Source organism: Capricornis sumatraensis, chromosome 22 (genome assembly GCF_032405125.1).
Source record: "Capricornis sumatraensis isolate serow.1 chromosome 22, serow.2, whole genome shotgun sequence".
NCBI lineage: Eukaryota > Metazoa > Chordata > Mammalia > Artiodactyla > Bovidae > Capricornis > Capricornis sumatraensis.
Genome location: NC_091090.1, coordinates 21,852,036 through 21,879,970, shown reverse-complemented (window position 1 = coordinate 21,879,970; position 27,935 = coordinate 21,852,036). Strand labels below are relative to the sequence as shown.

Genomic DNA, 27,935 nt, shown 5'->3' with positions numbered 1-27,935 from the left:
CATGGTTAGGTTTTTTAAAAATTATTGAAGGTTTTCAAAAAGTAAGCATGGTCTAAAGTAATCATGTCCATCCTTTGTAAAGTTATCTGTTTATTTATCTACTTGGCTGTGTCGGGTCCTAATCGCAGCGTGTAGAATCTCTGTTGCAGCACACAGACTCTAGTTATGCCCAGGCTTAGTTGCTCCATCACATACGGGATTAGTTCCTCAACCAGGGATCAAACCCGAGTCCCCTGCAATGCACAACGGATTTCTAACCACTGGACCACCAGGGAAGTCGCTCAGTGTTCATCTTAAATATTTAATCTGCCTGGTCCCATTTTATATTCTAGAATTTCCTGTACATTTGAAATTTTTATAATTAACCTTTAAAAGAAAAATAGGTAGCTGTGCCTCTGGCTATCATGTTCAGGGGTGCCATTGCTGTGGAAGACAGATTAGGTCCGTACTTTAACAAAGAGGATAACTGTTCAGGTGAGTCATTTTTGGTGAGGAAGAAATGCTCATGTTAGGAATTGCATAGGTGCCTCTAGGAGGCTAAACAGCTGTCAGAACATTGTTGGGTCCACCCTGTTGGATCAGAGACAAAAAAATCCTAAAGATGGGGGTATATTACTACCTGCTGTCTATTCCTGCCTGTGTTCCTGCACCACAACGCCTCTTACATTTCATCCTTAGTCACTGCCGTCAGAAAACAGAGCACCCAGGCACTGTCTCAGATTTGAAAGAATTTTGCTTTCCAGCTTTAGACTGAGATGTTGTCTAGCTGTCTCAGAATTCAGTTCTTGTGGTTGATTGCTGTTAGGTGTTGTATACCATACAGATAAACTTAATAGCTTCAAGTCTAACCCCTTCTCCAGGGAAACATTTAAATTCTTCTGCCAGGAATAGTGCTGACAGGAAGATGTCTGTGTGGAAATGCAACATCATTGAATTGTAAGGTAAAATCCATTCTTTCCTTCTGCAGCAGGCTAAGAAAGTTCACACAGCATTCTTATTTTTTTCAGAACTCACAATACATTATACGCACCAGAAATGCTAGCCAAAATGGCAGAACCTTTCACAAGGGCTCTGGATATGCTTGAAGTGGAAAAATCTGCTATTTTAGGTAAGAAGTCAAACTTTTTTTTTTTTCTTGAAGTTCAGCTTATCCTTAATGCAGCTTCATTGTGCCTTGTGTCCCTTTCTCCTCACCTGGCAGTACCTTGACCACTAGTTTGTTCAGAAATGCTCAAATGGAATTCCTCCAGGCTCTCTGGAAACAAACACATTCACTTCATTATCTTAACATGCAGAGAAGGTCTCCAGAAGCAAACACACCCCACATTAACCCCTCTTCTGCTTTAGCTACCAGCTGGTGGTACATGTTAGAGCGTTTCGATTGTAAATCATGGGTTTTTTGACCTGAAGGATATTAGCCTACTTTCCTGTCTTTTGTATGGGGGGCAGGAGGAAGGGGGAAAGTAATCAAACAATTAAGCTTAAATAGCTTTACAGTAAAATATTATATTTATTATTAAATTTTTAAAGGAATAGTTTCTAAGTCAAGTTTCTCAAGTTTTGCCTTTATCGGAACGTTGCTTTAACTCATATTTCCCATTAGCAAATAACTCTACAGTCATAATCACGATACGCACTGTGTAGAAAAGTGACTGGGAGAGAGGGTTTATTGGAAGACCCAACCCAGTCATGGAGAGGAGTCACAAGATTGCCTCTGAGTGGAGACTTAGGATGCACAGGAACCAGCCAGACTGGGGGGCAAAAGGAGATGCTGAGCATTCTACACAGACAAGAGTGGCAGGTGCCAGAATCCCAGGCATGAGGCAGAAGGTGAAGGTGAAGTCACTCAGTCGTGTCCGACTCTTTGCGACCCCGTGAATCGTAACCTACTAGGCTTCTCCATCCATGGGATTCTCCCGGCAAGAATACTGGAGTGGATTGCCATTTCCTTCTCCAGGGGATCTTCCCAACCCAGGGATCGAACCCAGGTCTCCCGCATTGGAGGCAGACACTTTAACCTCAGTATATCCAGGGAAGAGGAGGCAACTCGTGGCTGGAGCTCAGAGAGCAGGGTGATCGGTTAGAAGTTGGAACTGGAGACAACAGAGTTGTCTAAACTGTGTGCTGATCTCTGAAAGTTCAGGCTGGCTCTCCATCACACCCCCCCAGTGTTTCTTGCCCCAGCTGTCACCTCTGCCTGGCCCTGGCCATTATTAAGCAATCTAATGTGCATGCCTCAGCCATGACTCAATGACAAGAAGACTGTTGGTTTCCCTTTCCAGGGCCCATCTGTCTTGACCTGAATGATCCTGGGCCATTTCCTTTGGCACCACTATTTAAGTTCCCTGTTTCAGACATCAGTAAAGATAGAACATCCAAGAAATGTCTTACTATTAGTATAAAAAGTAGGTTTTGCTTCACCGCCTATTCCTCTTCCATCCCCCTTCCGTTATTCAAATTAAGCCAGGAACTCGTGCTGTAGAAATGTATGACCAACCAAAACATAGTAGAATGGGTAAACAATTCCCTCTGGCAGCTGCCAACCAGAAGCAAGGCTGGAAACAAAATTGCCTCTGATGAGAAGTACAGATCTTCGACGGCAGCTCTTATACTGAGATAAATGGGCTTCATTTTGATCTGCCATACATCTCGGCCCTTTGCATAAATTTTTGCTTGAAAAAGAGATTCTGTGACTTAAAAGGGAAGGGGTACATTCCAAGTGCTTTATGGAGAGAGCATTTGGGGCTGTCATTGGTGCTTCGGTACAAGTTCCATCTGGAGAAGCCCAGGCGAAAGTTGGAGTCCTCAGACCTGGACACTTAAATGGCTTTCACCTCTGCCTGCAAAGACAGTGTAATAATCCCTTCAGGGAAGCTATTAGCGTCTCCTGCTGGTAGAAGACTTGGTTAGCTGCTTTGCATTTATAGCACCCCATCCCACCCCCCACTCCCCAAACCACCTCTGCCTGCGAAAGGTGCTGGTAGGTTGAGAGCCCTCAGCAGTGGAGGAGCAGGTTCCTGACCCATCTTTGTCCGTAGGATTACCTCAGCCTCTCCTGGAACTGAATGACTCTCCTGTCTACAAAACGGTCTTGGAAAGAATGCAGCGTTTCTTCTGCACCCTCTATGAAAACTGGTAAGGAAGCCATGCTGCCTTTTCATGTTCTTCTAGAGATGCCCTGTGTAGGAATGGCCTTGGGTTTTATATCTGATCCAGCATTCTAGTGTACAGGTAATATGAAGACAGAATTTGACAAATGATTCTAGTGTCAAATCAAAATGAACAGGCTGATTTTCTCCTTTTTCTTTTTTTTTAATTGTCACATGTGCCTTTAATCCTAGCCATGACTTGATATTTTAATGCCCACCTTGTCTATTTCCAGTGCATATAATGATGAGATCAGAGTAGAAGATACAGTGATGGGGATGCAGGTTCTCAGACCCCTTACTACTTTGCATGGGACACTAGAAGGTGGTGGCTATGTTTGGTGGCCTGGGGTCCTGGTTGTGGTATCTGGGGCAGGGGAATAACTGGCTCTGCTGTCAACAAGTTTCCTTAAAAGTGGTGGGGGCTGATATTTTCACTTCTGATAGATTAAGTCCACATCTTCAAAGGATGCTGATTAAACTGAAGTTCTCTTAAGAAGGAAATACAGTCAATTGCTTTTCTAGCTGAGAAGTCTTCTCGTAGATAAGAGATTCCCAGGGGAGTCAGGGATGGTGGTGACAGATAATGGATTTGATTTTGTCCATGATTTTCCCTTGCAGTTTCCATATCCTCGGGAAGGCAGGCCCTTCCATGCAGCAGGACTTCTACACCGTGGAGCACCTGGCCACCCAGCTCCTCAGCTCTGCCTTTGTCAACTTGAACAATATTCCTGACTACCGACTCCGACCCATGCTTCATATCCTTTTGAAAGTCCCTAGAAAACCCCCAAAGGGCCAGAAGGTTAAGACAAGAACTGTTCACAGGCACTAGAGGAGGCAGAGCTGAGCTGCGTGAAACAGATGGCGTCATTTCTATTCAGTAAACAGTAACCACATTAAAAGGACAAGAAGATTGAAGTAAACAGCAGGGACAACCTGGAAGCAGTTCAGGGAGTCTTGAAAGCTCTTTCTCCTTAGAGATAGATATCTTTACCCTCCCACTGCTTGGAAAGATGGAAGATGAAGCTCTTATCCCTTTTCTGTACTTTGTCGGGTGCCTCTCTTTGAAGACACACTCTCATACTGCATTCTCAGTCGGATTCTTTGTTTTCATTTGTTTGTTTTGGGGCGTGTCTTTCTTCCCTGAAGTTACAGTATAAGGAAAGTGGTGAAGGAGAGCTTACTGTAGTTCCAGCCTCACGGGGGAGCAGTGCTTTAGAACAACAGGGTGTGCGCTCGTATGCTAAGGCTCCTTAACCTGCCTCGGCATGGGTCTTTGTGAAGCCTCTGGTGCTCTTCTGTCCCCCGGAGCACTATGAAGCCCTGGTGTCTCCCATCCTTGGACCTCTTTTCACCTACCTCCACGTGGTAAGAGATCAGTCAGGAAAGGGTAGCACAGAGACCTCTTAGAGTGGGTGGGCCTCTTGTGAGTCTCACAAGAGCTCCCAGAAGTGTTGTCTCTTCGCCCTGCCAGGACAGCTGCACATCCGCCCCACCCTACCCCCCGCCCTCACCCTGCACTGGATAGAGCAGCTCACCCAAGAACCAGACTGGTGCCATTGCCCACCGAGCACATGCAGACTCGGGTTCTGCTCCTGTCCTCCTGTTAGCTGAGGAAAGGTAGTCAGCAGTATGCTCCTCTGGAGTTCTGTTTCCCCAACTCTGGAATTAAGCAGGGAGACCAGTGGGGCAGAGGATTAGGTGTGTCCAGAAGAGACTCAGGAATTAGAAAATGCTCTTGATCCTTGCCAAGCAAAGAAATGTTTGATATGCTGCCCTTCACTCGGGTTTGGGAGAGGATGCTGTTCCGTTGCTGAGTCATGTCTCACACTCTTCAACCCCATGGACTGTAGCCCGCCAGGCTCCTCTGTCTGTGGGATTTTCCAGGCAAGAACATTGGAGTGGGCTGCCATTTCCTTCTCCAGGGGATCTTCCCAGACCAGGGATCAAATCTGTGTTTCCTGCATTGTCAGGTGGATTCTTTACCACTGAGCCACCTTGGGAGAGGTTACAGAAACCATATCTGGTTTTTAACCTTGTGGGATTTCCTAAGGCTCTGCAATTGTTACCTGGACTCATCCTCAGCTAATTCTAACCACAAAGTGGCCCTTAGATGTTATCTTTTCCAGCCTCGCCCCCAGTGTAGCGCTTATTTCTGTTTTGTTTTCCCAGAGGCTTTCCCAAAAATGGCAAGTCATCAACCAGAGGAGCCTGCTTTGGTAAGGGACTATCTCTTCTCCTCGATGGATGAGCTGGCAGCCAGGTTTGGGGTGAGAGAAGGCAGCCATGGGGTAGGAAGGATTCTACCATCCCAGGTCTAGAAGAGTACTGGGCTATAGTCATGCTCAGCCGAAATGGTAGAAGGAAGGATTCTACCATCCCAGGGCTAGAATAGTGGGTTATAGTTACGCTCAGCCGAAATGGTAGATGGCAACAGGCAGACTTGGCTCAAGCTTTCATTGGGGGTACCTTCAGCTGCCTTAGGTGAATGCTGAGACATTTTTACCACTTAGGATTTTGATCTAGTCCCCTCGAGCCAACTGGATAGTCACAAGTGTTATAACGATGCCCCTCAGTGATCACTGCTGCCGCATACAGGCTCTTTGCAGCTGTGGAGAGCAGAGGTCACCCTTTGTTACGGTGCCTGGGCTTCTCACTGCAGTGGCTTCTCTTGCGGAGCGTGGGCTCGAGGGTGTGTAGGCTCAGCAGTTGTGACACGTGGGCTTAGTTTCCCTGTGGCATGTGGGCTCTTCCCGGACCAGGGAGCGAGCCCGTGTCCTCTGGGTTGGCAGGTGGATTCTTAACCACTGGAAGTCCACTGCTGCCCATTCCTAACGTCCGAGTGGAATGCAGGCCAGGGAAGTCAGGAGGAAGTGGGCACAGAGGGCCTGGCTAGGGCCACTGCTGCTTTTGCGTCCCCTGAGACTTGGTCCCTGATTTCCTGCAGTGGAGAAGATGAGACAACAGATGAAAACCCAGAGTCTCAAGAGATGCTGGAGGAACAACTGGTGAGGATGTTAACCCGAGAAGTCATGGACCTGATCAGTAAGTGGCGTGGGAACCAGGGGTAGAAGACAAGCCTTTTTCTGGAAAAACAGCTGGTCACTTACCTGTTTGCAGCAACACTGACAGACTGATAAGAAATAATGAAATAAATAGAAACTAGGTAGCCCTTAAGTCAACTTAAAGACACGTTATGAATTGTGAACTGAATTGTCATTGTTCATACTAAGGCCAGAATGTGAAGAAATGGTTCAAATGGCAGGAGGAATTTGGATTAATGGTAGGAGTGACTTCCTAGCTTTATCAAATGGGTAAACTTTTAATTCTTGGACATGCAGGTGGTTATATTTCTTTTTTATTTTTTGATTAGTTCATTTGTTTGACATCCAAAGTAGACCAATTAAACCTATGAGACCTCCACTCCCAGTCAGTTACTCTTAGGTCATTCTGTAATTTCCCTCCAGTTGATTGAACTTGAAGAGGGACCAGAACACGGTCTGGTTAAATGCTTCGGTTTCTGTTGGTGAAGCCGACTTTGTGCCTGGACGGTCCTCTACCTTCCCCCATCCTCGCCTGCCCAGAGACAGTTTGGGATCCACTGGCCTGAGATGGCTGTTGTCTGGTGATAATCAGCCCAGTAACCCTGCTTTCTTGCTTTAGCTGTGTGCTGTGTTTCAAAGAAAGGTGCTGACCACACTACTGCTCCCCCTGCAGATGGAGATGGTAAGTGAGGCTGTTGCAGCCCTTGGAGGTCAGCCTTTAAGCTCCTACTCCTAAATACTGTTAGTTCTGTAACCAGGTCAGTTCCCGTGGAAAACATGTCCCTAGCAGGCTGGCGTGGAAGAGTCTTTGTACACATACATGTAGCTTTCCCCCATACTGGCCCCCTTGCTGTATTCTCCAAGAGCCTCTGCACTTGGTGATCTCTGTATCCAGATTCTGGATCAATCTACCCAGAATGATTGTTCTCCCAGCTATATGCTGGACCATCCCAGGATATTGTTGCTTTGATTCAGGTCTCTGCTCAGATGTCACTTCTGAGGGGTGTCTTTTATGTTTGTCTTATCAAAAACAGCAGCGCCAGCCTCTGGTCTCCTCCTCTGCTCTGTCTTACCAGCACTGATCACTACCTGACATCATGTTTTACTTATAGTTTGTCAATTACTTCTCTCCCTCATTAGAACTTAGAACAAGAAAGGGATTTTGTCCTATTTCTGTTATATCCCCAGTAAGTAACTCAGTGTCTGCTACAGTGGGTGCTCAAATACTGGTTCAGTGATAAAAGAGCCTCAGCATTTGTGGCTTTTTAAGTAACTGTCCCGAAAAAATTGTTTTGCAAGTGTACAGTTAGGTGTATCCCTAGATCTGCCGTGGGCCAGGGCTTCTACACCCTCTCATGAGCCTAAGGGGATGTCCTAGTACCTAGAACCACCAGTCAGCCTAGGATCCTCACTCCGCTTTATCCCAGGCTTTTGTCAGAAAGGACAGCCTCTGTTGTGAAAGGATGAACCTTCACATTCTGCTCTCTACTCACAGATGAAGAGATGATGGCCACAGAGGTAGCCCCCTCGGCCATGGCGGAGCTTACAGACCTGGGGAAATGCCTGATGAAGCATGAGGTGGGTGGAGGGGCAGTTGAGGTTCTCTCCTTGCCCTGCTGGGGAGCCCGCATCCACTTTACTTACTTTCTGGTACCACCAGGAGGGTATTTTACTAATATTCCTTCACATGGGAAAGGCACAAGGCCCCGGTGTTGCCATGCTGGCGTGGGTCAAGGCTCAGATAAAGACCCAGGCACGTCGACACCAGGCCCGGGTTCAGCTTCCCCGAGCCTGGGTGCTGTCTCCTTCCTGCACAGGTTTTCTTTTCTATACTGATTGGTTCCTGTTTTTGATGGCCTGATAGACATAGCAGAAATAAACTCACATCTCTTCAGTAGCTGCTTTTATCATTTTCCTGCTTACCTATTGAAACACTAGCTCCTGATGCATAACACAGAGAACACTGTGCTTAAGTTCTCATTGTATTCCTTCATCCTTTTCCTTTAGGATGTTTGTACAGCGCTGTTAATTACGGCCTTCAACTCCCTAGCCTGGAAGGACACTCTGTCCTGCCAGAGGACGACCACACAGCTCTGCTGGCCTCTCCTCAAACAAGTATGGTTCCTCATCCCTCCTCCTCACCTCTAATGAAACGCTGGGGTCATGGGGATTGAATCAGTCAGACGAACCCAGGTGCTGGGGCCTTCAGAGTCCCCCTTCGCCCTGAGCACAGCTGTCTCCCCAGGTGCTGTCAGGGACACTGCTCGCAGATGCTGTTACATGGCTGTTCACCAGCGTGCTGAAGGGCTTACAGACACATGGGCAGCACGACGGCTGCATGGCTTCCCTGGTCCACCTGGCCTTCCAGATATATGAGGCGCTGGTGAGTGGAGAAAGCCTTCAGGCAGGATGGCTGCAGCTTGATCCCTCACAGGCCGCTTCCAGTCACTTGGGCCTTAATAATTCAATGCAGGCAGTTGCCAAGTTGCTAGTGCTGCCTCTGCGATGTGGGTGTGGCAGGGCCAAGACCCATGCCATTGAGTGGGTTTATCCTTACTTCTCAGCGGCCCAGGTACCTGGAGATAAGAGCTGTGATGGAGCAGATTCCGGAAATTCAGAAGGAGTGTCTGGACCAGTTTGACTGCAAGCTGTTGAACCCCTCTCTGCAGAAAGTGGCTGACAAGCGCCGGAAGGACCAATTCAAGCGCCTCATTGCTGGGTGCATTGGGGTAGGTCTCACGTTTTCTTTAGTGCTCCCAACCACCTCTGCAGTCGCCTCAGAAACCAGCTGTGGTCATGCCCATTACGGTAAGATAATCCTTAAAGTAACCCACTACTCAAGCCCCAGCATTAGTTCTTTCTCTTTGTCTTCCACAGAAACCCCTGGGTGAGCAATTCCGGAAAGAAGTTCACATTAAGAATCTTCCCTCACTTTTCAAAAAACCAAAGCCAATGCCAGAGACAGATGCGCTGGATGAGGAGGGTGGCCTAGCCACCATCTTTGAACCCTAAATCAAGCTGTTGCGCATCCTTCCTCGACCTTTATTGTCATCTCTTCTTCCCCCGTGTAGCTGATCTCTAGGCCCCTCTCCACTGCCACCTCACTTTCCACCGTCGTCAGCCTGGAGAGAGATCCAGGGCTGGAGCTGGAGAGAGCGGGCCCTGTTGAGGGCTGGAAGTCATTGTGCTCAAGTATCAAGAGAGGGAGTCAGGGCTTACACCATTCTGTCTGGATTTCCCAGGTATATCCCATCCTCTTTGGAGTTTTGCCTTTTCCCAGAGAGAAAAGCTAGAGCAGAGCGGCCCTTCTCCCCAAGCCCTCCCGTGCCCAGGCAGCCATACACCTGTGCAGAGTGGTAACTAGGGGCGCTACACCCAACGCTGTGACCAGCCAGGCTTGCGGCAAGGGCTCAGCCCTGAACTACTCGTGCCAGAGATTCTCCTGGGTTGTTGCAAGTTCCACTGAGCCCCCTTGCTGCCGGGCTGACAAGAACCTTCCCCATTCTCCAGGGGTGTATCTGGGTCAGGTGCTGAACTGAATCTGGCCAGTTCCCACTTTGAGCAAGAATCTGGTCGCCTGAGGAGATCCGTGGTATGAGCCACTGATAAGCTCTGGGTACAGTATCAAACATCCGTCCCTTCAGGGGTCAGGGCTGGGCCAGGGTCTGTAGTGCTCTAACACCCCTTAGAGCTCACATATTTTGTCCCGCCACGAATCCTCAGTGTTGTTTCCCCAGCCCCCAGGGTCCACTCAGGCACAAGAGCCACAGTACCCTATCTAGTGTCATGTGATGTCACTGGCATTCAAGGATAAATCCAGACCAACTAGGCTATATCTGTGACAAGCAGCTAGCCACTGGTCTCCTCTCCTAGGACTAGCTGAGTCCAGGTGCCTTCAAAAATCTCATGGTCTTTTTTGGGTCCTGGTCACTTCCCTCATGGGCCATTTGCAGAAGAAAAAAACATGCCTTCCCATCAGAGCCTATATTGTGAGTCTCCAGTCTCTTCTAGACATCACTGGATGGCCCTATAAGCAGAGGGGACATGGGTGTGGGAATTAAGTTAATCTCCACAGTGTTCATGTGCTCCCCACAGAGGCCTGGCATCAGTCCAATCCACTGACCAGGCTTTTCAGTGAGAGCCAGTGAGAGTGCATGGACTGAAGCTGCAGCTCTTAGCTGGTATGGCCCCAGGTCAGGTGGGGGCAGGAAGAGGTGAAGCTGGAAAAGACTTGGGAGTCCACGTAGCACCCTCTGTGGCACAGGCTGGATCCGTCCCCTCTTCCTGGGTGGTGCTTTGGGCTTCCTGTCCACTGTGAAGGCCATCTCTGCATGTTTCCCTCCAGATTTATCAGCTGCCTACTCTTCTCTGGTGGGGCTGTGGAGGGTATAGTTGTATTTATTGTGTTGTAATATTTTTAACATCCAGTGACTTCATGCTAGAAGTTTTCTATTGTTTATATAACCTTTTTGTAGAAACATTTAACTGAAGCACATCTGCATGTCAGTAAAAATCTCAGTTTCATACAGAAAGGGCCCCATCTGCCTTTTTCAAACCAGTGACACACTCCAGGGTCGCTGTTCCTCACAAGCATCTTGCCAACGGGGCTGGACAGGAGGAACTGCCTAGGAGACCTGCTCCACCAGGCCCTCCCTCTGAACCAAGATAGCATGCCAGCCGGGGGATTTCTCTCCACAACATGTAGGCCGGGTAGTCCTTGCATCTTCTCAAGTGTTGCCACTGGTGGCCGCTGGACCTAACCCAGAGGGGCTGTCCAAAGAGCACTGTTCTTCCTGCCTGTGTCTTGATGGCCCTGTGACTCGACTGCCATGGAACACCCTCTTCTCTCAGGAACGTCCTCGTATCCAGGAAATAGGTGAGCAGCACACGCTGTTTTCCTGCGCTCTGCTTGTGCCCCCATTTGGTATTCACTTGGGGCTTCAGAGGTACTTGGCCCAGAACCTGCAGTCATGTCTGAGCCCAGAATTCCTAACTGCTAAATAATGCCAAATCTCTTCTGAGGTGGGGCCCCATGTTTCTGGATGGAAACTGAAGAAATGGTCTCCAAGAAAGGGATTTTTGTCTGGATGTGAGTTTATTTACACCAAGGCCTTACAAAGGCATAAAAGTCACATTTTGTGGCACATTTAACAAAATGTATTGACTGAAAATAAAGCTGGAATTGTCCCCAGAAAACCCAGGCCCCCTAGTCTCTCTGGGCTCCCAGTAGCAGTACTGCGGGGGCAGGGCAGAACCTGAAGTCTTCAGCTTGCCTCAGGAATATCCGATCCTGGCCATACCATCCAGCGTGGCCTTAGTCCATCTGAACCGCATCCAGTTCGTCCAGGAACCGCTGACACTTCCCCATCAGCACCTTGATGGCTTCACTCACCAGCACATCTGGTGGCAACACCCCTGTGGACTCAACAGAAACTGGGGACCAGAGAGAAACGCGCCTTAACACATACTGCTAGATTCCACATCTGACCTCCAGCAAACTGCGGCATCAAAAAACCACCACCGCCCCACCCTCAACTTGAAACTCACAGATATAATGGTCTCGAACACGCGCAAGCCGTACAACCTTCTTTAGCTTCTCATTCCGGAAGACTTCCCTGCTAAAGGTATCTAGCCGGGGATTGGCAACTCTGGCCACCTTTTTACCTAATGAAAACAAACCACATTATAAATACATGAGCCCACAGCTTGAATTTCTCTCTGCTATCTTCTAAGGAAATATGCTTTAGGGCCGGGCTTACACACCATCCCAAACCCCATACCTTGGATTTCCTGCACCTCAACAACGCCAGGTGAGAAGCAGCGGCTCAGCTCTTCCGCCGCCTCCCCTTCCACAGGCTCCAGCAGGGTGATAGCTGGCAGGAGCCTGTAACTGGCTGTTGCCACAGGTGAAAACTTGGCATGATCTTTGCCTGGAGGAAAGAGGGCACTCAGAGCCTGGGTGGAGACCCTTCTTCACATTCCCTAAGCTACTGAGTGAAGGGCCAGTGGCTTTCTGCCTGTTGGGAGTATCTCAGCCGAGTTCCTGTCATGTCTCACTGACAGTGTAGTCAAAAGGTCTCACCAATGCCCTTGACGCAGTGCATGAGCAGGTCAATCTCCTGGCCAGGCCGCAGCTGCGCAATGAGGATGTCGTCGTGCACTGGGCGGATGGTGCCCTCCGGGAAGAGGTCGGCCTGGTTCCCCAGGGGCACCCACGTCATGTGCCTGGTGTACACTGTGGGGGGAGCACATCACACCCAAGTCCCTGAAATGCGCCCACCAGGGAGCGAGCTCCCCTCCCCCCACAGCCCCTGGCGCGCACCTCTGTGGTTGACATAGAGCTCATTGGGGTCAGAGGAGTCTTTAGCAGCGTGGGGGTTCCGCGTGCACCTGACCTGCAGCCGGAACTGCAGGGTGTCAATCTCTGTGCCGCCTTCATCTCCTGCACAAAGGGGGAAGGTGGGGCGCTCACAGCGCTGACGGAGACATAAGCACCGGGCACCACGCCGCCCGCCTGGCACATTTCTCTCATTCTCTTGGCAAACACAGGAAGGGCGAGGGTAACTGTTCTCACAGAGAAGAGCACGGATGCACCCCAAGATGGGTAATGGGCCCAGGGTCCCAAGGTAGATAATAGAGGATTCGAACACAGGCAGTCTGATTCCAGAACCCCTTTCAGAGGAGGATGGCCCCCCTTTTCCCAAAATGTCGTTTTCTCAAACCCTCACCTTGGTTCCGATATTCAAAAAGACGGGGGTCGGCATGAATGGGGATGAGGCCCAGGCGGTGGGCGAGGATCTCATCCTGGACGATGGACGTGTTGTTGTACACCAGGACCTTCTCCACAGCCATGGTCGGCACCTGCCCAAGGAGAGCGACCCTGCAGTGCCCCCAGCAACACCCCCGTGTCCAGATACAGGGAGACCGAGACCTCATTCTAGGATACTTAATGAGAAGTTTACAAAGAATGAGCAGGAGGAATGCTCAGCAACACTGCAAGAACACCGCTTGAGACAATTCCCCAAGTGAGGTCTCCCCCACAACCCCACCTTTGCCACCGTGCCCACCGATACCTCAGCTAACAGAATGCGCCGAAACGCATTGGCAATGGCTGCGTCGATTCCCACCATGTCAAACTCCAATGAGTTTTCATCCATGTGTACCACATCCACACGGAAATTCTAAAGGGATAGGAGAGACACTAAATGAAGCCTGTTTCTGTATATGCAATACCTCCCCACCTGACATTCCCCTCAAAAACCTCCCTTTGCCCAGATGTCCCTCATTAGACCTTACTTTCTCCCCCAATCCTTCATTTGATTTTGGAAAAGCCTTCATTTTTATCTTCCATTCATTTAAAACCCTCTGCAGGGACTTCCCTGGTGGTCCAGTGGTTAATGCAGGAGGGACACGGGTTCGATCCCTGGTCCAGGAATATCCCATGCACCATGGAGCAACTAAGCCCATGAACCACAACTATTGAGCCAGCACACTAGAGCCCATGCCCCACAGGAAGAAGGCCCTGCAGTAAGAAGCCACTCACTGCACCTAGAGAAAGCTCAGGCCCATTAAAGACCAAGCACAACCAGAAATGAAATTTCCTTACAAATTCCTCAAAAAGTAAAAAAACCTTCTGCAATATGGCTTCCAGCCACATTCACAGAGGCTGTGTTACTAAGAACAGGCTCACATACTGCTCACCCAGTTGACACTACTCAACTTTTATCTTACTATACACCTCTGCTACACCTGGGACTGTTGAGAGAAGCCTGTTTCCAAACTCGGCTGCCTTGATTTCAGAGCATCAATCTCCTCCTGGTCTGATCAATCCTTCTAAATCCACAGTCTTCTACCTACTATATAAATGTTACTGTTTCCCAAGTTTTTGTCTCTCTCCAGCGTGACCTCACAGAGAAGGCAACGGCACCCCACTCCAGTACTCTTGCCTAGAAAATCCCATGGACGGAGCCTGGTGGGCTGCGGTCCACGGGGTCTCGAAGAGTCCATCTCGACTGAGCGACTTCACTTTCATGCACTGGAGAAGGAAACGGCAACCCACTCCAGTGTTCTTGCCTTGAGAATCCCATGGACGGAGGAGCCTGGTGGGCTACCGTCTATTTGGTCACACAGAGTCAGACATGACTGAAGTGACTTAGCAGTAGCAGCAGGGTGACCTCAACCCTGCTCATGATTTCAGCAATAATCTGTATGAACAACTCATATATATATATAAAATCAGTTTGCTGGACTTCACTCACAGGAAACTGAATGCCCCAACAGTCCCCTTCCCCAGACTGATTTCTTATCGCTAAATGACCACCACCCATCAGAGCAGTAATTTTACACTCCCCCCAACAGCCCATATCCAAGCAACCACCAAATTTACCTTTCGTCTCCCCTGTGCTCTATTTCATCATCACAATCTTCATTTCTGCCTTCAGCCTCAACTTCCCTATGCAACTGTCACAAATTGTGCACACCCCACAGGACAAACCTCAAATCCTCTCTCTACCTCTTAGCTTGCAGATATGATCCTACTTGCTTAAGAACTCTTCCAGAGCTCCCTATCACCTCCGGTGCCTAAAATGCACTTCAATCTTGCCTACCACTGAGCTGCTTGGACACTCCTCAGCGTCTGCTCCTTGTTCAAGGCTGAACTTAGATGTCACCTCCTTCAGGAAATCTTCCATACCTCTGCTCCCCATTCCCATTCTGGATTAAGTGTCTGTGTGGGATACCCCCCAAAAAATCCCGACCTCCACCCTACCCCCATCATCTTTTTTTTGCTTTCAGCTGCCTTTGCCGCATTACACTGGAGTCATTTGTTAATGTTGGCCTCATCATACACAGACATTAGGCAAAACGCAAAGCCACCTCTCCTTGTTTTGCACTGAATGAGATGAAGCATGGAGAAGTGGCATCAGGAATAGGAATTAAACCTTGATTAAACTTTGTGACACCTGTATAGGAAACCCTGACTAGTAACCCAACAGAGCTTGGCCAAGCATGCGCAATAAAGGTTCTATACAACCTTCCACACCTGGTGTTTCACTCCAAGGGAAAATTAAAGGGGGGAAAGCTCTTAGTGTGGTGGCTTTAGGAGACAGATGCACAAGAGAAGTTGTTATAACCAAGTGCAATCAAGATCCCACCCATCCTCCCAATAATAAACAGACCATCCCTAATCAAAGAAGTCAAGTGGGCCTTAAGAAGCATTACTATGAGCAAGGCTAGTGGAGGTGATGGAATTCCAGGTGAACTATTTAAAAGCCTAAAAGATGATGCTGTTAAAGTACAGCACTCAATATGCCAGCAAATTTGGAAAACTAAGCAGTGACCACAAGACTGGAAAAGGTCAGTTTTCATTCCAATCCCTAAGAAAGGCAATGCCAAAGAATGTCCAAACTACTGCACAACTGCAGTCGTTTCACATGCTAGCAAAATTATGCTCAAAATTCCCCAAGCTAGGCTTCAATGGTATGTGAACCAAGAACTTCCAGATGTTCAAGCTGGATTTAGAAAAGGCAGAGGAACTAGAGGCCAAATTGCCAACATCCCCTGGATCATAGAAAAAGCAAGAGAAGTCCAGAAAAACATTTACTTCTGCTTCAATGACTAAGCTAAAGCCTTTGACTGTGTGGATCACAACTGTGGAAAATTAAAGAGATGAGAATACCAGACCACATTGCCTGCCTCCTGAAAAACCTGTATGCAGATCCAGAAGCAACAGTCAGAACTGGAGATGGAACAATGGACTGGTTCAAAATTGGGGAAGGAGTACGTCAAGGCTGTGTATTGTCACCCTGCTTATTTAACTTATATGCAGAGTACTAGATGAAGCACAAGCTGCAGTCAAGATTGCTGGGAGAAATATCAATAACCTCAGATACCTAGGTGACACGATCCTAACAGCAGAAACCGAAGAGGAACTAAAGAGCCTCTTGATGAAAGTGAAAGAGAAGAGTGAAAAAGCTGGCTTAAAACTCAACATTCAAAAAACTAAGATCATGGCATCTGAACCATCATTTCATGACAAACAAACAGGGGAAAAATGGTAACAGTGACAGACTTCATTTTCTTGGGCTCCAAAGTTACTGCAGACGGTGACTGCAGCCTTGAAAGACACTTGCTCCTTGGAAGAAAAGCTATGACAAAGCTGGACAGCACATTAAAAAGCAGAGACATCACTTTGCTGACAAAAGTCCATATAGTCACAGCTATGGTTTTTCCAGTAGCCGTGCATGGATGTGAGAGAAGGCTGAGTGCCAAAGAATTGATGCCTTCGAATTGTGGTGCTGGAGAAGACTCTTGAGAGTTCCTTAGACAACAAGGAGATCAAATGATCAAACCAGTCAAGCCTAAAAGAAATAAACCCTGAACATTCATTGAAGGACTGAGGCTGAAGCTGAAGCTCCAATACTTTGGCCACGTAATGCCAAGAGCTGACTCACTGCAAACGAGTGATGCTGGGAAAGATTGAGGGCAAGAGAAGTGGGTGACAGAGGATGAGATGGTTGGATGGTATCACTGACTCAATGGACATGAGTTTGAGCAAACTCCAGGAGATACTGAACGACAGGGAAGCTTGGCATGCTGCATTCCCTGGGGTCACAAAGTCAGACCCAACTGAGCAACTGAAGAACAACAACAAAGAAACCTGCACCCATTCAAGGAATTAAAATAAAGGAGTGGGGCTAGAAAGACCCTCAGGTGGGCTCCTCACTCGTGTGGACACCCGTATTCTTCTCTGAGTGCCTACTTTCCCTTCTCCTTAATAAATTGCTTCTTTGTTCTCTCTACACCTCAGTTTCTCTGTGTGACTTTTTTTTGCACTTTGGACAGGTAGAATAAGAACCTGGACCTTTACTTTAGCCTGTCCCACATCACAAGTATGATAGGAGACAGACGGGCTCCAGCTGAGGAATTTCCTATCAGCCTCCTGTTTGCCCTCCAGAAACGAAGAGAGAACAGAAACAGAGTCAACAGTCTTTGTCTCTTGTAAATATCTTGAAGAAATAATTATAGCAAGAACAAAGCAAGGCGAAATCCCTCGTCTGAGTAAGGATTAAGGGATCTCCGCTTCCCCCTTTTTAGGATAAGGAAGATACATCACAAGTGCAGAAAGGCTACTTGGGGTCAAAAGTCAGAGGATAATTCAGGCCATAACGAGTCTTGCTCTTCCCAGAAGCCTTCACTTCCAGATCCATCTTGGCTAAGAGGTGAGTGTGCATCCCATGGGAGGGTCTTGCCCGTGTGCCTTTCTACATGTACTTCTCTTTTCATTCAACTTCGTACTTTACTCTGTACCTTCTGCCTCCTCGCCTGAATTCGTTCTTGACTAGACAGACAAGGACTAGGGACTCTAGCCCTAACTGCTGGCTCCTGTGGTCGTAGTTAGGACTACCGGTGGGAGAAACTACAACCCTGCTTCCAGCTACCGCTCTCTGCCCCTTGCTGCAAGCTGCCCTTTTCTGCTGCGCCTTGGAAATTACAAGGACAGCTTCTAAGGCACAGGTTGCCCATATCACAAAGTCCGATCCCACAGTTCCAGCTCCACCTACCTTCTCAAAGCGGTCCTGGTCCCAGGCATCATCGTAGCCGCAATAGTTACCGGGAAAGTCAGTGGTATGAACCTAGAGCAAAGAGAGACGAGAATGTCTGCGAAGGGGCAGCGAGGCCAAGCCCGTCCCCACTCTGACGCCAACTCATCCCTGATTCACTCTGCTCCCGAGCTGAAGGCCACAAGACTTACATTGCGAACCCCAAACTCCCCTAGAACCACGCGGGTCCTCATTTCCTCCACAGCCTGGGCCGCCGCCATCTTCAACTCCTCCACGTGACCAGAGTATCTAACTGATGCGTGCGCACTAGTCGTCCGCCTCCGTTTCTGTAGCAACGCACCACCTCCTAGAATCTTAAATATCGCGAGACTGTGCCTTGCCTCCGTCCACGTCCCCAGCTACCGGAAGTTGGTTTGAGCCAAACATCCGGGTTTCTCCTTTTTTTGCATTCCGACCCATCGTACCTTTCTGTCTTGTCCCTAGACCTGTCCCTTTCTCAGGCCCACATCTCTCCCACTCCTCCTCTGCGCGCGGGACAAGCACGGGCTTCAGCGACGGGAGCCCTCGAGGGACATGGCAACTCCGGCGGCGCCGGCTGGCGGCGCCCGAAACGGGGCCGGCCCGGAATGGGGAGGGTTCGAAGAAAACATCCAGGTAATGGCCCCACGGCTCCGGCTGCCCGGAGCCCCTGGGCCGGCAGCCGCCCTGAAGTGTCGTGGGGACTCTCCCTCAGAGCCTGAAAGTCTGGTCCATTTGCAACACTTTTTATCTTCTTTTTGAGTCTTCGTGCACAAGAAAGGCAGTGGGGCTAGTGCTGGTCTTAAAGCTCCAGACTGGTACTCCAGCCAGGGGCCTTAGGTATCTGGGCCCAATTGCTCTTGCTTTCCACAAGTTTAGTCAGTCGGAGACAGGCATGGCGGGAGTGGGCTTGAGGGTGGATGGGATTCACTAGCCAAAACCACACTTGGTGCGCATAGCCTTGTTTTGGGGTTGGGAGAGATGAAGGAAATGGGCACTTTGCAGCCCTTTGGGGCCTTGGTAGGGAAGGTAGGAAAAAGCCGTGTATGGAAGACAGGGACTAGGTTCCCCAGACTAGAACAGAGAACCAAACAAGCAGGGGTTCTGAGACCAAATGAGGAGAAGAGAGTGGCGTCATCTGTGGCGATTTCAAGTCCCCTAGCCCCAAACCTTGTGGTGAACAGAGAAGGATTCAACTGGACGAAGCAGAAAGGTCCTGCACTCTAGGATCTGTTGTCTTCACAGGGTGGGGGCTCAGCAGTGATTGACATGGAGAACATGGATGATACCTCAGGCTCCAGCTTCGAGGACATGGGTGAGCTGCATCAGCGCCTGCGTGAGGAAGAAGTGGATGCTGATGCAGCTGCTGCTGAAGAAGAGGATGGGGAGTTCCTGGGGATGAAGGGCTTTAAGGGACAGCTGAGCCGGCAGGTGGCTGATCAGGTAAGCTCAGTTGGCTCCCTGACAGGTGGAAAAGTATACCGAGGAGACCTCTGGTTCTGGAGTTGGTGAAGTCCACCCCAGGTTGTCCAGTTCAAACCATGTTGAAATCAGATAAGAAATAAGTAACATGAGAGCCAAGAGTTTGACAGCACCCTTTCACCCCACCCATCTTCCTTGCTATAGATGTGGCAGGCAGGGAAGAGACAAGCCTCCAGAGCCTTCAGCTTGTATGCCAACATCGACATCCTGAGACCCTACTTTGATGTGGAGCCGGCCCAGGTTCGAAGCAGGTGAGCCTCCTCCTCCTGACAGAAACTGCCCTCCTAACACCCAGTCCTTCATCCAAACTACAACCGGACATCAAACCCTTAGACTCGCCTCGTTATGACCCAGCCACACCATTCCTCTTGTCTTAGAACAGGGCGTAGTGATAACACACTGCCTTCCTCCTCTTCTCCATCTAATAAACTGTTCATCTTCCCTCAAAGCTTGGCTCAAATGTCACTTCCTTTGCTCCCCATACCCAGTATGTCCTTTCCTGGTGCTCCAGCAGGGCTCTCTGCACTTCTCACAGGTAACATGTCAGCAGTGCTCTACTTCCTTATTCCTGGTCTCTCTTTCCAAAGACTTCCTCAGAAGCAGGCTCTGTTTTGTTTACTTTTAAATTCTCAGGACCAGAACAGCCTCTGAATCTGAATATCAGTACATAGTTGTTGAATGACTTCAAGAACTGGATTTAATCTTGGCTTGGTTCTTTGTTCATCCTTTAATTCAACTAGTGCTTATCAAATACCCACTACCACTTAGCAAGTATTTACTAACTTTGGCTGTGCATCAGGCACTGTAGTAGTTGTGTCTGGGAGCCTTAGATGTAAGATGGGATGCCTAACTCAAGGGCAACCCTCAAGCACTCATTTGCCATGAAGGGACACACCCAGGAGGGACCCCTGACCCAGGGTTGGCTGGAGGGTTAGACAAGGCGCTTTCTCAGAAGTAAAATCCAGTCAGGATCTAAGGTACTACTAGGAGCTACTCACTTAAGAAGTGGGGAAGTTTTGGGTACTTCTGTTTGTCTTGCCGGGAATTTTAATACCACTTCAAATGTATTTCTCAAGAAAATACTCAGTGTGGTATCTGGAGGGATGATCAGTAGAAAGAGGCCAGGGGCACCCTGGTTCTCGCAAGTGACAACTTTCCTCCTAAACATTTCCCAGGGGTTTATCCTTGCATCTCTGCTGAGGTTTGCATGTCTTTTAAAGGGGAACAGGTCACATAGGTAAACGGCCAAGCCCTCCCAAAGGCCCAGGGGTCTCTCTGGATTCCCCGTGTCACTGCTGCGTCAGTTGGCACAGCGTCAGGGCTGTTCTTCCTGAAAGCATTTTCAGGGGCAGGGTAGTGATTTCCTCGCTCATCTGTCTTTACTACCCTCTTCTTCCTTAACAACCGGCATGTTCTCTTCAGTTAGTGAGATGAGGAAGATTCAGGCTTTCCAGAACCTCAGGGCCTGGTGCTGCCTCTGCTCTCATCTGCTCTCCTCTCCCCTCTCCCTTCCCAGGCTCCTGGAATCCATGATCCCTATCAAGATGGTCAGCTTCCCCCAGGTGAGTAGGGGGGCGTAGCATGTCTGGAAGAGCCGGGGGAGGAACTGGGGCAGAGGGTGGAGCCACCAGGCAAAGCCCAGGAAGACATCAACAGAAGAGCCATTGTACCCCCCAGCCTGAATGAGTTGGTATATTGACAGAAAATCGCAGGTGAGCTCTACGGACCTCTCATGCTTGTCTTCACGCTGGTGGCCATCCTCCTCCATGGGATGAAGACATCTGACACCATTATCGTAAGCAGGACAGAGGACTTTGCGGGGGGTGACTGAAATGAGTTGAAACCTGCCCACGGAGACATGGTGGATAGAAGCAGGCCCTGAGGGAGGAGGCCCTGGGTGAGACTGAGACCAGAGGCTTCACAGAACTAATTAGAGCTTTCACCCCACAGCGGGAGGGCACCCTGATGGGCACAGCCATTGGCACCTGCTTCGGCTACTGGCTAGGCGTCTCGTCCTTCATTTACTTCCTCGCCTATCTGTGCAACGCACAGATCACCATGCTCCAGATGCTGGCACTGCTGGTAAGGAATCCAGCACAGTGGTGGGCAAGTGTGATCTAAAGGAGTAACCAGGTTCTGGTCTGCACCTGTCTTAGGGCCCCAGGGTCTGGAATGGGGTGAGCTGGCCAGTGGACCATTCATTTTCCGAGGTCCCCACGAGGCCAGCTCAGTCTGAGCAACTTTCCTCTCCACCATCCTCCTTCCTAGGGCTACGGCCTTTTCGGACACTGCATTGTCCTGTTCGTCACCTATAACATCCACCTCCATGCCCTCTTCTACCTCTTCTGGCTGCTGGTGGGTGGGTTGTCCACCCTTCGCATGGTAAGCTGGGCAGCAGGTTTCTAGGGGTGGGCTGCCCTACCAGAGAGTTGGGAAAACAGCTCAAAGCTCAAGTCCAATCCCACAAAGAGTTTTTGCTCTGGGTAAGAGTGGCTTCCTCACACCACTCGCTTGGAGCAGGCCTCTGAGCTCTATTCCTGTTGCCCAAGGTGGCAGTGTTGGTGTCACGGACCGTGGGCCCCACACAGCGGCTGCTCCTCTGTGGCACCCTGGCTACCCTGCACATGCTCTTCCTACTCTATCTGCATTTTGCCTACCACAAGGTGGTAGAGGGTGAGTGTCAGGAGGGCCTGGCTGCGGGGAGGGGAAGGACAGCTGCCCAGGGCAGGACCCTGCCAACCCTCACTCACTTTGCATCCTCCTCCTTTCAGGGATCCTGGACACGCTGGAGGGTCCCAACATCCCGCCCATACAGAGGGTCCCCAGAGACATCCCCGCCGCACTCCCTGCTGCCAGGCTTCCCACCACCGTGCTCAACGCCACAGCCAGGGCTGTCGCCGTGACCCTGCAGTCACACTGACCCCACCTGAAATCCCTGGCCGGCCCCTTTCCCCCAGCAGTGAAGCGGAGGAAGATTAGAGGACAGTACTGATGACGTGTGTCTCTTCGATGGGGTCTGCAGCTGCCACAGAGCTGTAGCCATTTAAGTATCTCCTCGATGCCTGTTGGGCTTCTGGGGGCACAAGGCCAGGAACTCCTGGCCAGGACTGCAGGGCTCTGCAGCCAGTGCAGAAAGTGGGTCAGCTCCTCGGAGGCCCTCTCACCACCTACCCCTTCCTTCCTCTTTCTCTCTCCCACATTGTCTTGCTAAATATAGACTTGGTAATTAAAATATTGATTGAAGTCTGTGCCTGCAGCTACCCATTCTAGTGGTCCTCCCTGCCACCCCTCTTCCTGCGCACTTCCCTATTCTGTCAGTGGTGGTCATGTCACATGTTCCTCTCTTAAGTATACCCCTATGCAAGCAGAATGAAAGTCAGACAGCCTAGGGACTTCCCCTGGCAGACCAGTGGTTAAGACTCTGCACTTCCACTGCAGGGGGCCTGGGTTCAGTCCCTGGTCAGGGAACTGAGATTCCACACGCCAATGGCATAGCCAAAAATACTAATACTAGAGTGGGGCAGTCCAGACTACACCAGACTGCGTTGAAGACTGCCTGTCCCCAAGGCAGAGGGAATGGGAATCCGTGCAACATCACAGAGGCCTTAGCTCAAGAACCAGGAATCTGATGGAACAGTGCACCCAACTTGACTCTGGCCTCGGTGTCACTCTTGGGATGCCTATGGAGCAGTGACAATTGGACACAACTTTCCAGATGCAACCCCATGTCATACCAAGGTCCTTTGGCACCTGGGTCATTGTGTAAGGATAATCTTCTTGTGAGAGTTAACATCTGAAGTCAAAGTTGGCTTTGCCCTGGTTATATGGGGCCAGAGCAACAAAGCTTTCTTCAGTTCTCAGTCTTCTCTTAAAAGCAATAACCACCCGGAGGAGAGCACATCCACCCCCGCTAGCCGTTTAATCTGTTCCACCTAAGGAGTTACTTAGGGTGGTTAATGGAAGGAACAGGATCTTTGGCCTCCCTTCACTACTTTGTATGACTCATTTTTAAAAAATTACCCTAGTAAATCTGGGTCAGCATTTCTCCTTTCTAATAAGGGAACTAAAAAATAACATGCCTAGGGTTTGCCCTATACGACCATATGGGAGTGGACCAAGTCGTAAGTGCACTGCCTGTGTTAAGCAGTGTACCCTTACTGAAAGCTCCAGCCACTATCCACGGCCGCAAAACCACTTCAGGCGGCCATCCTGGCACGCTTTTCATTTTGGCTACTCCAGTCTCCACGGGTACTGAGAACGTCAGAGCATCAGCAGCGCCCTGATCACCTGGGAAAGGAGCCGCACCAGCACCTTGCATCTACCCGCGGCTCACCTGCTCCAAGGACCCTTTGAGGGTTCCACTGGGCCTGTCAACTCAGGCCGTCTCAGCCAGGACGGGACCCCGGGGGCCGCAGCTGCGCCGCAGCCATCATGGCAAGGGGCACGCGGCTGGAATCCCCACGCACGCGGCGCCTCTCGTCGTACGGGCGGGGCGAGGCGCAGATTAAAGGGCCCTAGGGACCTCGAAACTGGATGGCGGAGCCGGTAGGCGGCGGGGATCCCGCCTTGGAGAGAGAGGCGTGCCTTGGATCCCAGCGAAGGCACGACGAAAAAATGAGCAAAAGGACCCGGTACACTAATAGTCCCAAACGCCATCTCCACGTGACGTGCCTCTATTCTCCTCTCCCCATCCCCTTCCCGACCCAGGCTTCCACCCGGCTACCTACTCTCCACCTGTCGTCTGGCCCCACACCCAGGGGAAGGGCGTCCACACCTGAAGGCCGGGTGTGCGCAAACCTCGCGGGCCCGCGTGGCCTAGGCCGGGCAGGGGGCGGGGCGAGCGGTGGTGACGCGGCCGTTGCCATGGGAACCCGCCGCCCGCTCCGGCTCAGCAGCTTCAGCCGGAGCTGCAGTCCGCCGCCCTCTGCCCGCCTGCCGGCCCGCCGGCCTGGCCGCCTCGGGCTCTCCCTACGAGGCGGTAGGGGGAGCGGGGCTGGAGGAAGGGAGAGAGCAGATGCGGCCTCCGAGTGGAGACTGGTCCCGCGCGTCCTAAGCTGAGGTCCCTGAGCCGCCGCCGCAACCGCGAGGGACGAGGAGCGTTCCCGACCCCGGAACGCGCCCCCCGGCCCGTCACCCAGACACGGACCCCACGGTCCGTCCCAGCTCCAGCGCCGCGCGGTCTCAGCCCGGCCGGCGACTTCGGCGCCTCCGCAATCCCGGCCGGCCCCGGCGCCCCTCTCCGCCGCCGCCGCCGCAGCCGCCACCGCCACCTCCACCGCCGCCGCCGCCTCCTGCGCCTCTGCCGCCCCCGCTGCCCCCTCTGCGTCCGCGACCCGAGCCCGGGCCCCGACCCCAGCCCCGACCCCGCCCGCGGCCCCGCCAACCTCGGCCGCGGCCCGGGCCCCGGCCCCGGCGGCCCAGCCGTGGGTACGATGCTGCCCAGCTCCATCCAGATTTCGGGGGAGCCTCTGTCAGGCGCCGAGGTGCGGGACATCTGCCGCGGCCTGCGCGACAACGCCGTGCGCCTGCTCTCACTGCGCGGCTGCCGTCTCTGCGACCGCGACTTCGGCCGAATCTGCCGGGCTCTGGCCGGGGCCACGTCCCTGGCGCAGCTCAACCTTAACCTGGGCGTCGTGTCCAGTCCCAACCGCATCAAGCAGCTGGCGGAGGCGCTGCGGACCAACCGCTCCATCCAGTCCCTCTTGTGAGTGTGCTCTCTCGACAGGGGGTCCTGGGCACCACACCCCTTCCTCTCACTCCTCTTGCCACCTCCTGTTCCTTCCCACACCTCCTTTGACCTGTCTTTGCACTTGACCTACCTTCTCACCCCTTATTCACGCACCTTTCCTCTCTGACCATACCTCCACCACACCCTCCAAGCTCCTGCTTTATCTCCAGACCGTGAACACCAGCCCCACCCCAAGTGAGACAGGATACCCACCCCCTCCCTGGCAGGGTCCTTGTACCTCCCAACCCGATCACCCCAGTGGCTTCTCCTGGGCAGCTGCTCGGTCCCCAGAGAAGGAATCCTCCCCTGAGGACTAGATTCCTGCCCATACATTATGTCCAAAATACCATCCCCACACACCCCTTCTCTGTGTTCTGATCTGGGGCCTAGTCCCTGCCCCCCAAAAGAAGCCACATTCTTCTTTTAACTGCATTCTTTCAGAATCTAGAACTTTCTTCCTTCTCAGGGCCTCTCCCATGTGCTGTGACCAAATGTCCTCCTCACCTCTAGGGCTCACCATCAGGGAGGGTGCGCCTTCCCCCTTACAGACAGGGCTGATGATGGCAGTAACCTTTGCTCTCTGCTCTTACCCCTCAAGTCTGCATGGGAGCCCTCTGACGGACGCGGGGCTGGCCTTGTTGAATCCAGCCCTGGCCCTCCACCCTGCCCTTGTGGCACTGGACCTGGGGGACTGCATGCTGGGTGATGAAGCCATCAACCTCATCTGTGGCCTCCTCCCGCCTGACGGGGCCAAGTCTGGTGAGCAAGGGCCCTGCTGAGGGCAAGGGCTGATGTGGCCTTGATGAAAAGCAAAAAACTAAGTGCAGAGGGGAGGGGGCCCGGCCCAGAGAAGAGGGCTCTAACTGTGTGGGTGAGAATGGTTTTCAGGTCCTTTCAAGGAGAGAGAGTTGGAGCTGAGCAGGAATGGAGACACAGGAATCAGGCTACAGCAGGCAGGAAGGGCATGGGGCTCTAATGTCCCTGAAGCTCTGTGGAGGGGGTGGCGTGGCTCTCAGTCACTAGGGACACCCCAGAGATCCCCAGGTGGGGGAGGGGTTGGAGAAGGGCCTGACCTTCCCCATCCTGGCTTCTCACTGTGATGCTGCCCAGGCCTGAAGGAGCTGACACTGAGCGCTAATCCCGGCATCACCCCTAAGGGCTGGAGCCGCCTCGCCATTGCCGTGGCCCACAGCTCCCAGGTCCGCGTCCTCAATCTGGACTACAACCCCCTGGGTGAGGCTCGCAAAAGTCCCTTTTGATTCTCAGCACGCCCCTCACCCCAGCTCCAAGAACCTGGGATCATCAGTTGCCATGGTAACCACTACACTGGAGAAGGAAAGGAAAAAGAGGGTTGTGGGTGGAAGTACAGGAGCCACCGGTGTGGAGGACCAGCTGACCAACAGTTAGATGAGAGCATCCATCACCACCCCTGGGGCCTGGCTGGCTTCATCCATTCACTGGCCAGTCACAATGCTCCCCTCCTGGCCATCTACCAATTGCCAGCCTTTCCTGGCCTGGGGTGGGATCTCAGGTGTTTAGGGTGATGGGGAGGCTGTGGGAAAGTTAGTAGGCCTGCAAATGACTGCAGGTGAGTGTGTGTGTGCTGTCTCCCCAGGTGACCACGTGGCAGGGATGCTGGCTGTAGCTGTGGCCTCCAGCCGCACCTTAGAGGTCCTAGACTTGGAGGGCACAGGCCTCACCAACCAGTCAGCTCAGGTGAGAAGTCTTCACTTTGGGGAATGGACCAGAGGTTGAGGTTAGCCTCAACATACGTCCTGTGGACATACCAAAGGGGTGGCAGCTTGGAGCCTGAGGAGCCGCGTTAACTGCATTCACTGTTTTCCACATCCTTCCCCACTGCAGACCCTGCTGGACATGGTAGAAAATTACCCTACAGCTCTGCGGAGTCTGGTGTTGGCCGAGAACAGCATTAGCCCGGAGCTGCAGCAGCAGATCTGTGACCTCCTCTCTGAGGGGGAGGAGGAGGAGGAGGTGGCAGGAGGGCCTGGCGACACCCAGGAACGACAGCGAGCACGGGAGCCTGCTGCCCACCAGAGGGGCAGCAGCTCCTGGACGGGCCCCAGTGGTAAGAGCCCCCAGAGGTTGATTGGAGGCTTGAGACCAGGGAGACGGTGTGGGAAACTTAGGCCACTTGTTTGTGGTCCCCAGAGGAGGGATGCCTGGTGGTCTGAACACCCCTCCGCCTTCCACAGATCCCAGCTCTCAGATGGTGCTAATGACATCAGGACTAGGGGACAGTCTGTTGGCTGAGACTGAGATGTGACTCTCCGTTTCTGCGCATCATTACATTTGTGTCTCCAGCACTTTGCCCCAGATGTCAGGGTCAGACCCTGGGGCTCGGGGATGAGGGGTGGTGGTGCCTGGGGCTCTGGCAGCTCCTGGCAGTGTGGTGGGAGGCTCTGGAGGCTGTGACTCAGCAAAATCCTCGGGGGCGCTGGAACCCAAGGCAATGCTTCTGGACTTGTTGGCAGCCCTGGCTGCAGACCGCTGGCTCGGAAGAGAGTTTATGAACGCTATATCCTGGTGTGTGGCTCTGGTCACTGGGGGACGGCAGTAGGGGAGGAGCTGGAAATACCTCTAGACATCACTAGGTGGCAGTGCTACCCTATGGCCCAAGCTCCAGGCAGTATCCACTGGCCCCAAATGTCTCAAGCAGGTCTGGCTCAGGTCTGACTTCTAGGACCTGGGTTTTGGGGGTGACACCTTACACAGACCCTGTAAGGGCCATAAGTGAGGTGAAGTGCCCCCAAAACTTGGCTGGACCCTACCCCAAGGAGACTCAGGAGCCCTGCCAAGGTTAATTGAGGGATACTCTCTCCCCGCCTGATGCTCTGTGCCCAAGGAAGCCCCAGGCAGAGTGAAGGCAGGGGGAGTCAGGAGCAAAGACTAGGACATGACTAGGACTGGGGATACTCAAGAATGGGGAGAAGACTGG

At 51.7% G+C, this 27,935-nt stretch overlaps 4 protein-coding genes across 4 annotated transcripts in view; 3 read left to right on the top strand and 1 right to left on the bottom strand.

The window, feature by feature from the left end:
- The window catches only part of XPO5 (exportin 5), a 44,193-nt gene extending 32,339 nt beyond the window's left edge, over positions 1-11,854 (top strand). The window contains exons 21-32 of the mRNA XM_068994031.1: positions 1,008-1,108; positions 3,039-3,135; positions 3,768-3,918; positions 4,431-4,514; positions 5,319-5,365; positions 6,094-6,191; positions 6,810-6,872; positions 7,686-7,768; positions 8,198-8,305; positions 8,436-8,573; positions 8,755-8,919; positions 9,068-11,854. Coding sequence (XP_068850132.1) covers positions 1,008-1,108; positions 3,039-3,135; positions 3,768-3,918; positions 4,431-4,514; positions 5,319-5,365; positions 6,094-6,191; positions 6,810-6,872; positions 7,686-7,768; positions 8,198-8,305; positions 8,436-8,573; positions 8,755-8,919; positions 9,068-9,202 — 1,270 coding nt within the window. The 3' untranslated portion in view covers positions 9,203-11,854. The remainder of the gene's footprint in view (positions 1-1,007; positions 1,109-3,038; positions 3,136-3,767; positions 3,919-4,430; positions 4,515-5,318; positions 5,366-6,093; positions 6,192-6,809; positions 6,873-7,685; positions 7,769-8,197; positions 8,306-8,435; positions 8,574-8,754; positions 8,920-9,067) is intronic.
- POLR1C (RNA polymerase I and III subunit C) lies at positions 11,288-18,053 on the bottom strand. The gene is made up of 9 exons (XM_068994032.1): positions 17,943-18,053; positions 17,752-17,823; positions 13,264-13,371; positions 12,919-13,051; positions 12,513-12,632; positions 12,273-12,425; positions 11,971-12,120; positions 11,738-11,854; positions 11,288-11,623 (listed from the first exon to the last, which is right to left on the bottom strand). Exons 1-9 carry the CDS (start codon positions 18,009-18,011, stop codon positions 11,505-11,507), a joined length of 1,041 nt encoding a protein of 346 aa, XP_068850133.1. The 5' UTR covers positions 18,012-18,053; the 3' UTR covers positions 11,288-11,504.
- A 132-nt stretch (positions 18,054-18,185) lies between these two features.
- YIPF3 (Yip1 domain family member 3) lies at positions 18,186-22,455 on the top strand. Its single transcript, XM_068960668.1, has 9 exons — positions 18,186-18,405; positions 19,015-19,212; positions 19,396-19,502; positions 20,768-20,813; positions 20,954-21,046; positions 21,202-21,333; positions 21,520-21,633; positions 21,801-21,924; positions 22,023-22,455. The coding sequence occupies exons 1-9, from the start codon at positions 18,325-18,327 to the stop codon at positions 22,169-22,171; spliced, it is 1,044 nt and encodes a 347-aa protein (XP_068816769.1). The 5' UTR covers positions 18,186-18,324; the 3' UTR covers positions 22,172-22,455.
- Positions 22,456-24,683: 2,228 nt separating this feature from the next.
- Positions 24,684-27,263, top strand: LRRC73 (leucine rich repeat containing 73). The gene is made up of 6 exons (XM_068961104.1): positions 24,684-24,955; positions 25,578-25,738; positions 26,090-26,212; positions 26,595-26,695; positions 26,843-27,065; positions 27,193-27,263. Exons 1-6 carry the CDS (start codon positions 24,684-24,686, stop codon positions 27,261-27,263), a joined length of 951 nt encoding a protein of 316 aa, XP_068817205.1.
- Positions 27,264-27,935: the final 672 nt, after the last annotated feature.

Excerpts from the sequence above, each read along its gene's own strand:
- POLR1C (XM_068994032.1), bottom strand. The coding sequence starts at position 18,011 with ATGGCGGCGGCCCAGGCTGTGGAGGAAATGAGGACCCGCGTGGTTCTA. Across the intron at positions 13,372-17,751 it reads ACCAGGACCGCTTTGAGAAG|AATTTCCGTGTGGATGTGGT; the intron begins GTAGGTGGAGCT and ends CTATCCCTTTAG. Across the intron at positions 12,426-12,512 it reads GCTCTATGTCAACCACAGAG|TGTACACCAGGCACATGACG; the intron begins GTGCGCGCCAGG and ends CTCCCCCCACAG.
- YIPF3 (XM_068960668.1), top strand. The coding sequence starts at position 18,325 with ATGGCAACTCCGGCGGCGCCGGCTGGCGGCGCCCGAAACGGGGCCGGC. Across the intron at positions 20,814-20,953 it reads AGATGGTCAGCTTCCCCCAG|AAAATCGCAGGTGAGCTCTA; the intron begins GTGAGTAGGGGG and ends GTATATTGACAG. Across the intron at positions 21,334-21,519 it reads TCCAGATGCTGGCACTGCTG|GGCTACGGCCTTTTCGGACA; the intron begins GTAAGGAATCCA and ends CCTCCTTCCTAG.
- LRRC73 (XM_068961104.1), top strand. The coding sequence starts at position 24,684 with ATGCTGCCCAGCTCCATCCAGATTTCGGGGGAGCCTCTGTCAGGCGCC. Across the intron at positions 24,956-25,577 it reads CGCTCCATCCAGTCCCTCTT|TCTGCATGGGAGCCCTCTGA; the intron begins GTGAGTGTGCTC and ends TTACCCCTCAAG. Across the intron at positions 27,066-27,192 it reads CTCCTGGACGGGCCCCAGTG|ATCCCAGCTCTCAGATGGTG; the intron begins GTAAGAGCCCCC and ends CGCCTTCCACAG.